Below are 9,221 nucleotides of genomic sequence, written 5' to 3'. Positions count from 1 at the left end.
ATGTGCAATCTGCCTAAAAGAGTGTTGGACCCCTCTTCGGGGGGAGGGGGGCGGTACCTAAACATGTTTGAAGGTACGGGGAAGTGCCATTATTTAGGGGTACCTTTTTTCTGAAAAGTGTGGACCTTTAGGGGTACCTTTTTTGAAACTATGGGTACCATTTGAAGAAACATTTGAAGAAACATGCAGAAATATGGGTACAATTTTGGGGAAATATTGCAAAATTATTAGGAGGGAGACTTGGCGTTAACAAAATGAATTTCCAGTTAGAAATAAAAGTATGAATATGTGTTATATTGAGATTTTGGGGCATAGGACATGCAAACTTTGGTTGATGATTTTTTATGTACTTTTAAAATCATATTTGCTCTGCAGAATTATGGGTGTAGTTTTCAGCATGTTTGCGGAATTATGGGTCCAAAATTTTAACCAAAATGGCACGTCCTCGTCAAAAATTAAGCTTTGTTTACCCCCCGAGGACCCCTCTTGTGTTTTCATTGTATCTCTCTTATTCAAATGGTTTTCAAATTGAATTGCTGTAGGCAGTTTTTGTCACTTGTCGATAGAAAATACTAACAATAGAAAACGAAAGCTGGTTCCTTGCGTTCAACTATTCTGTTTCAAGAAAACTTTACTTCAGGGGTTTTTAATAACCAAAAATTGTTTATAAAACTCTAACTTATCAAACTGTGACAAGATTTCGAACCGTTCTTAACATTTCCAGTCCCTAAACCTGAACAGGCATCTTTCGAATCTTTAGATTTGTTAGAATCTTTAGAGGATTACTCAGTGCCCGATCACATGTCTATTTACGTCTCATGAGTCTTTTTGCATCTCATGTGGCTGAGTGAGCCCCTTAGCCGATGAAAACGTGATTCCCTAAGGTAATGATCCCACATTCCGTAGCGAGCTGCATTTTGGAAGTGAATAAAGAATGGCAGTAATCATGGAGGAGTCAGAGGAATCTTGCAAGAAAAGTGCTTTGATTTACAAGGCAATCATTCAATATTCATACAAAACAAGGTTTGTTTTTCAATGATTGTAATTCTACCTTTTTAGAACTTTTAATGAAGGATAACTGCTACAAATTTTGATAAACTAACTGTCATAAATGGGCCTATTTCAACTGGCAATAAACGACATTTTCTTTATCGCAATCTAATTTCCTATTAAATGCATTTACACTGATATTTATTGTAATTTGATATCAGATTGAGTTATCATTAAATAATGAGTATCTGTTAACTTGTTTTTGCAATTTCTATCCTCATATTGGAACTGCTCGTTCAGCGAGAAAGAAACCTGGGACAAAACTGTAAAGATATTTTCAATATGGTGGCTCGTACCATTCGCCTAAGTTAGAAGACCAGCTCGTTCTTTGGAAATACTGCAAAAAAGTTGTTTTCAAAAACTAGAAATCAGAATCTGGTCATCGACGTTCTTATGAGAATTAGAAATATGCAGCACGTGACAGAATACAAAATAACTAATGTTGAAGCCACCAGTAAAATTTACCTACATCGATGTACGTACATGTACGGTATTCTTATTTTTCAAAACCAACTTCTACTGTACTCAAAACAGCTTGATAAATATAAGTATCTGAATTGAGATACATATTTCTGTTGAACCTACATATCAGCAAACGACTTGTGTTATTAACATATGTTCTAATGTAACCCACGCTTCAAGAATACGTTACTTTCGATTAGTTGGTTACAAATGCAAAAGCAATTAGTGATGTTCTGTTAACGGCTACAGTGACAAGTGTACGCACAATATTTACCTTCCATTTGACACTTCAAGTGCCCTCGGAGAGAAAACCTTGTAGCTAAGGCTTTCCAGTTACGCCAGAGTGATTAAAAGTCACTGATTGGTGGATAATTCTCTCATTTGCATCGTTTCGATCTGCACGTGCTATTGAAATGAGCCACTTTCCGGTCATTATTGAACTTTACACAACCAATCACTTAAAGCTGGGTTTCGCAGTTTTCCTTTCCGTTTAAGCAAGTCTTTGGTATCGGTATCTGAAACAAATGCATTCATTGATAAGACTAGCATGGTATTTTTGTGTTCCAAAAAGCCGTAGTCATACATGCGATGATGAAGGGTAAATCCCCTCCCACCTCCCCCAAAAAGAAAACATTCCTTTTCTCCTGATTCCAACAGAAAACTTCTTCACTCTTACGGAATCACCGACCTAACAGTTTTTAACAGCAGCGCTTGGTTGCTACAGGCGGTAACCGACTGAGTATATAATTTGGATTTCTTCCTTGATGCCATAAGAAAATATGTATGGCACTGGGACTTGCCACAGTCTGTGCATGGTATGTACCGTACAGCCCTTCTAAAGAAACAAACTTGCTTTTCATGAACACTCAAAATAAAATTTTCACTCTCCTTTAACACTACCTCTCAAACTAAAACAACTTGCCGATATCTCTTTGACCGAAGTTGTAATCACGTGCATTGCGTATATGAATTTCTATTGGCTCACTGTAATTATAAACCGGTGTACAGTGGTAGCATGAGTCTAAACTTTCTAGAAGGCAAAACTGTCTTCACTTATTGACGTTATAGGCTGTGTGCGATCTTTCTTAACAGTGCTTTTAATTGTCCCATGATTGTTAAGCCCGCGCGTATCCCGCAGAAGTAGCGCGAAACCGGGATGATGTTCACACAAGTTACAAAAGAAACACCTGCACATCAGAAGCTTCTAGTTGAGCATAATAATTCAAAGCGAAGCAGGTCTTCTAGTGTGTTTTGAGATTCATCAAATAACTCGACCATCGACGACACAAACAGAAATCGCCAAAATGTGACTACAGTTCGTCATCTTATAGGAGCATCAAACATACTTACATGTGAGTATTGACAAAATCAACAAACTCTTTCCTAACAATCTCTGTTTTGGGGAATTTTCTTCAAGAATATATGGAATACCATTATCATATCTAACTGGCCTAACCTCACATACCAGAGATTTCGATGTATGCTAATTGAATTTCAACTTCCTTGATTGGCCTGAAAGTTCCTTTTTACCGAATTATGTTAAAAGGTATAACTTTATTTCAGCAAAAGAAGCTTATGGTGTGTTGTGTTCTTCAAAAGTCAAGTCATGTGAACATTTGCAACAGCTTTGAATTCGCAAAATTTTACAGTATTACATTGATAAAAGGTTCCTTAAATTGCTGTCGAATGACTCATGCTCCAAGAGAAACTGCGCATCTTGAAAAACAATGAAGATTTAAACATTTTTATATCGAAATGATTTTTATCAAGTAACTCGATCATAATTAGCCCATTCACAGTTATTTTACGCTTGAAAACCTTCGGAATCAACTTTTTGATTTTCCTTGCTTTACAAGCTTTTAGTTCTGGCACGAAAACATGCGATTTGACAATTAACTTCCCATTTCAAGCCAAGCTCAAAAACTTCCCTTAACAAGACTTTGGTTCAAACAAATTGAAAACTATAAAAGTCATAAATTTTAAGCAATTAGCTTTAATGAAACTGTTTTGTAAAGAACAGGTCAATAAATTGTAATGAATTTAGAATACCACTAAGATCTGTAGATGTTCAATTGCTTATTGCTTTGTATATCTCAAACTTGTGCACAAGACATCTAGTGACTGAGTCATTCGTCACCTTGATTTCGATTGAATTCATAGACTGGGTTGCGTGAGAAAAAGTATTTCTTAAAAATGCATGAAGATCAGTTTTTGTCTATGCATATAATTAAAATCTATAACATCCACAAGATGGTTGAACGAGAATAAAGTCGAATGATTATCACCTTTGAAAATAGGCAAAATCTAACAATTATTGGTCAAGTTATCAACTAAGGAATATATATATCATTGGTCAAAACTAAGCTGAAGCATAAGTTTTCGATCGAAATTATCGTTTAAGTCCATCCATCAAAAATATGTTAGTCATAAAACACTTGCTATGAATTTTGCGTATAAAATGAAAATGAGTTAAAAAATTGTCCATAACGTTATCAAGCTGCATCCATTTTTCGAATCATTTTAGCTTTTTTTCTAATTCCATACAATTTCAATTTTAACATTGAAGTAAAAATGTTGCAAAGTAATCTACATAAATAAGAAAAGAATCATACGAAAAATTGATATATAGAATTACCATGCAGTAAATCTTACAACCTTGTTCTTTAATGTCCGGTTTGACTGAACGCAAGGGCGTCAACAGCAAATGTCCGGCAATTTTAGACCTTTGTCGGACTATGCTTTCCATATGTAAAGTATGGCATCGATTCGTCTGCTTTGCTAGAAAGATAGCTATTACAGATTCTGCATTCAGGCATTTGAGAACATAAGTATGTATAAATTAATTTTTTGCATATTTAGGCCATGTTATTCATTAGAAAGTATAGTTTCACCGAATTGGATCAGCAAGCAGTTGTCTTCTAGAAACTAAGAATAATTTTAGTTCGATTTTATATCTCTAATTTCTTCTTTCCATCACATACAGGTTGCAAAGAGGTTACTTAATATGCAAATAACGAGTTTTACGTAGACGACTTAATCAAACATATTAAATCAACATTTTTCTCAATATTATAACGCATTTGATCATATTGACAATGGGTTTTCTTGGCAGTAGACAATGGTTTACCGTGGTATTTTTTGGTTACCAGCTTAAATCTGTAAGCGTTTCTTTTCCGTTTCAGACGCACCGCACGAGCTAATTGTTATAACCAACAACGATATGAACAGAACAGAGATGAAGAATTTAACCTGACAGTGGAAAGTAATGGACATCTACAAAAATTTAGCTTGAATTACCAAATAGAAGCTACGGCCTAGAGAAAGAAGATCGGTTAAAGCTACAGGGAATAAGAAAAGCTGCAATTGAATATACAGGCATGGCACTGATAGTTTTGATAAAGAATGCTGTGAATCTTAGAGGACGTTATGACCGTATCGCAAGGATCAGTTTTCGCGGTATGTTTGTTTACATTTCCAATTTGCTATTAGCAAGCATAGTCCTTTAGGTATTCTCTTTGACAATGAGATAAACTACACCGAGCAGCTTGCGTACATTATTGTCTGAATAATTAGCAGGAAACAGGGCAGTCTTTTTTGCTAGAAACACTTGAAGCGGTCAATAATCACGTACATAAAATGGCTTTTGAAAAAAGCTTTAAGAAAATCAAATCAATAGAAAGGCATTTAAAATAAAACCGATAAGGCGGTAGTTTCAAGAATGAAAGAATATAATGTTGGCTGATGTTTTTTATTAGCCTTACATTTAATAGATATGTTTACAAATCGTAAAAGTGGAAGAATCCATTTTGCCAAGGCTCAAATATGTTCTTTTTGCTAGACATTTGAAGTAACCATTTCATTTCCATGCAGTATTGCAAATATCAACCTTTGTAAAAGAAAAGGAGACTTTAAGAAAAATAAAATATGTGAGATAGCATTCAATTTCTAGTAGAAATTTAGAGGTATTGATTGAAACTGAGACCAAGCTTGATGTTCTTGCGAGGGTCCAAATTTTGTACCAAAACTGAGATAAGTACAGGCTTGGCTTCAAGGGATAAGCTTCAAAAGAAAAAAAGGTTTTCGAGTGATTGAATCTTGTAAGGAATCGATTGCTTATGTTCTGATGGCAGAAGAGTAGCTTTTTATTCAAGGTCTTTTAGAGAAAAGATACCAAAAGGGAAGGAAGTTTTGTAAACAATTCCTCATATTGTTACCGACCCTTCCGATAATGCCAAGTGTGTGAAAATGTGACAACAGTGTCTTCTGGTTCTGAATCATGTCCAGAAGTTAATTTATTACAGATGCTATGTAAATAGACAGTTGAAGGACACGGTGAAAATAAAGCTTTTGCCAATCTATTGATGAATTATCTCCTCAGGACTTTTTTTCAGAGGAATATATTCACATCTGAAAAAAACGCCCTCTCTTTGTTAACAAAGAATGTTTGCTATGAAATGTTCTTCCTGAAACGTTTAGTGCTTGCTTTGAGGTTAATGTAACCTTTGCTTTTTCACTGTTTCTTTCTAAACAGGTTAATGAAAACAGTAAGGGGTACCCTAGTTCTCTGAAGGACATGGAATTAAGAACTTTTGTCAAAAACATAGGATTTTACAATAGATCAGTATAAGATTTCTATGGCTATCACACCCACCCACATGAATTACAAACCCCAAAACATGAAACTCTTTATAATATCTAGCTCGAATCTTTTGTGAAAATTGTAAGACTTCAAGAAGAGAAGGACGAGATTTTTGTATTTTAAAGTACCTCCCAGATGTGGACAGTGACGTAGCGTGACCTTTCTCGCTTGGGGGGGGGGAGAGTTTGTTAAAGATGCAAAACCATGTTTTACCGACAGAAATTCTTTTGTTACATTAAGCATGAAAATTATTTTGTTATAAATGTTATTTTACCGATGAGTGACACCCACCCTACCACCCCCCCCCCCGCATGCTACAACCCTGAATTTGGATGAGCGTATGTCAATCAATCAATCAGCCAATCAATCAATCGATCAATCAATCAAATTGGACCTTGGGATAAAAACAAACCCAAAAAGGCAGTTGATTCGGTTCTAATCAACAGATCAAATGGCGTTACCATCATCAAACATCCATGAGAGGAACCTTCCCAGAGTATCTCGCTGATACGCTATTTGCATGCATGTTTTATGCATCATTCAATGCAAAAAACTCAAAGAACGATCTATTTTCATAAAACCAATTTCTGTTTAAGCGGTTTCTCGATTATTTGATGAATGAACTTGGTCTGATATTTTTTCAAATGACAGAAAAGCTCGTTTCTCTCTCGTATCAAAGCCTTTAATAATTAATGGCCATACACAGCAAAGTGTATGTTATCGAAAACTAATCAATTTTCTCTTGATTGTTCAAAATTACTTTGAAATCAGCATGGCATATGGAGCTGAAACGCAGCTTGGCCATTAAGCATGATGATATCTAGCTTAGGCAGACTTTTCTAGGTTATTAATATAAAAAACTAAACAATGGCAGCACAAATGCATGTCCTGTTGTACAATGAATTCTAAGGCAACGTTCAAAGTTGGGTAACAACTAAAGTAATCTATAGGCAGGGGCAAAACCGGCTGAAGAATCAGTAGCTAATTCTCACTGAACACCTCTAAATTTAATGGCCTTGATAGTATACCAGTAGTATTTCTCAAGGTTTCTACCCCCCTGAACTCGCTCCAATTCTTAACAAACGTTACCAGCCCTCCTTCACCGTTAGTATGTTTGCATTTACCTGGAAACTAGCGCATCTTTTCCGCATTCTAAATAAAGGAAACACATCTGACCCCACCTATTGTTGTTCAATCACAATCTCTTCCCTTATCTCTAGAACAATGGACAGCATCATCACTAAACAAATCTTTATTTTTCTTGAAAGAAATGAACTCCTTTTTGAACACCAGTAGGGCTTTCAGCAAGCAAAATCTACTGGTGATCTTATAGCGTTTGGTCCACTGTATTGGTAACGTTTGCTGAGGGCAGAGTGATTTTTTTCGACATCTAGAAGGCCTTTCATCGTGTTTGGCACAATGGTCTTTTCTTAAACTTCCTATGTATGATGTGCATCAATTTCTTATCAAGGCTGTTTTCAGCGTTCTCTCTCATAGGTCCATTGCTACTTGAGTCTATGGTTATTTCTCCAGTCTTCACCTAGCTGACATTGATCTTCAAAAGAGTTCTGTCACACCCCTGGTTTTTCCATCCTTCTCACCAATGATCTTCTTTTCCTTTAACTCTCTGTATACATTCAGTATATTCACTGATGACACTTTTCTGAGTTTCTTCTTTCTCATTTGATTCAAGACGCATTTCTGTTATTCACTGAAAATCTGACAATATTTTGACAGTGGGAAAAAAACCTCGTTATAACATGCAAAAACACCTAGTTTGTCATTTCATGCTTACATAACCTTGACTCTCCTCCATTTTTCATGAATGGTGATGACCTTGATGTTTCTACTTCTCTTCACAATTAATCCTTTCTGTATCTTCCATCCAGATCCACAAAGGGCAAATCAATATACAAATCTGATGTTTTGAGCTTAAATTTATAGTTGTTCGTCCTCATTTTCATCATGCCGATCTTATTATCCTCTTAATCTAATGTCATCTTTATTCAGGTTTTGTTTTTTAGATGTTATAAGCTTTTGTCTTGAATGAAAACGAAGCAAGATATAAAATAACGGGGGACTAGAAGAAATATCATCAACAAAAGATCTCATTCAAATCACACTAGGCTGTGATGCTTACAACTTCTTTAAAAGGCTTTTCCGAATAAGCAGTGCAATATGTATGCAGTAACTTGAGAAATAGACCCCTCTCTGGTTTAACATTTTTAATAAAGACAAAATTAGAAAGGCAAATATTCAATTAAGTTTTGGTTTCAAGACTGTCCGGTACTTAAGATGCTTCCAAATTCGAGCAAAAAGTATTTTTCTTTGTTATGATTTATTCTTTTGGCTAAAACATAATAATTTGAGCCTTGAACGATTGTGCTAAATTTAACTTTCTTTCATATTCTAATTCATCAAACATTTTCCTCCCCTCTCTTCTTTTAACAGAAATGCAGATACCCCCTGTAACCCCAGGAGTAAAAAAGCTTTACAACGCCTACTCCGACGTGGGAAGGCCACACAAAACCAAATCAGAAGCATGATAACAAAATTAGTTATTCAGGACGGACAGCCATTCATTTGCACTGTAATTTACCAATAATCAGGCATTGTACGAGCTAAGATTTATCATATACATTGGCCCTCCTTGTAATAAGAATCCACGACAATATCTAAAATCCTGAGTCATAACTTTAAAATATTAATGAGCTTCAAGACGGCAGCTGCTGTTGGTGCGAGCTTTACAATATCGTTAAGCCTTCTTTTAACACCGAGTATTAAAATCCCCACTGGCTTACATTACTGGTTTAAAGCAGGTGTGAATTTCCCATGCTGTACAATTCATGTTTATTTACTTTTTTATCACGAAGAAAGGTAGATATGCACACAAACTAATGACCAGGCTATTGTTTTGGCTAGCAAACTTAAGAAAGCTCAAACTCTCAAATCGAATACAAAGTATGTGCCAAAATAAGCCGTATTCTTTCTGCTATAGCTTTGTGGTTGGAAATCAAATGAATCCTTTGAGATTTAGCTGATAAGAATATACATTATGCCCGTTACTTTT

At 35.5% G+C, this 9,221-nt stretch overlaps 1 protein-coding gene across 8 annotated transcripts in view; it reads left to right on the top strand.

Annotated features, from left to right (window-relative positions):
- Positions 1 to 2,697: 2,697 nt before the first annotated feature.
- Positions 2,698 to 9,221, top strand: part of LOC135689133 (otoferlin) — a 77,475-nt gene continuing 70,951 nt past the window's right edge. For 5 of the 8 annotated variants that reach the window (XM_089110329.1, XM_089110328.1, XM_089110327.1 and 2 more), the window contains exons 1-2: positions 2,699 to 2,864; positions 4,695 to 4,968. In XM_089110329.1, coding sequence (XP_088966455.1) covers positions 4,890 to 4,968 — 79 coding nt within the window. In that variant the 5' untranslated portion in view covers positions 2,699 to 2,864; positions 4,695 to 4,889. Of the gene's footprint in view, positions 2,865 to 4,694; positions 4,969 to 9,221 lie in introns of all 8 variants that reach the window. The other 3 variants (XM_089110325.1, XM_065206255.2, XM_089110330.1) reach the window with 3 other exon arrangements.

Source organism: Rhopilema esculentum, chromosome 9 (genome assembly GCF_057945365.1).
Source record: "Rhopilema esculentum isolate cy_ngs chromosome 9, ASM5794536v1, whole genome shotgun sequence".
NCBI classification, from domain to species: Eukaryota; Metazoa; Cnidaria; class Scyphozoa; order Rhizostomeae; family Rhizostomatidae; genus Rhopilema; species Rhopilema esculentum.
The sequence above is the reverse complement of the archived record's forward strand: the minus strand, read 5'-3'. Positions and strand labels throughout refer to the sequence as shown.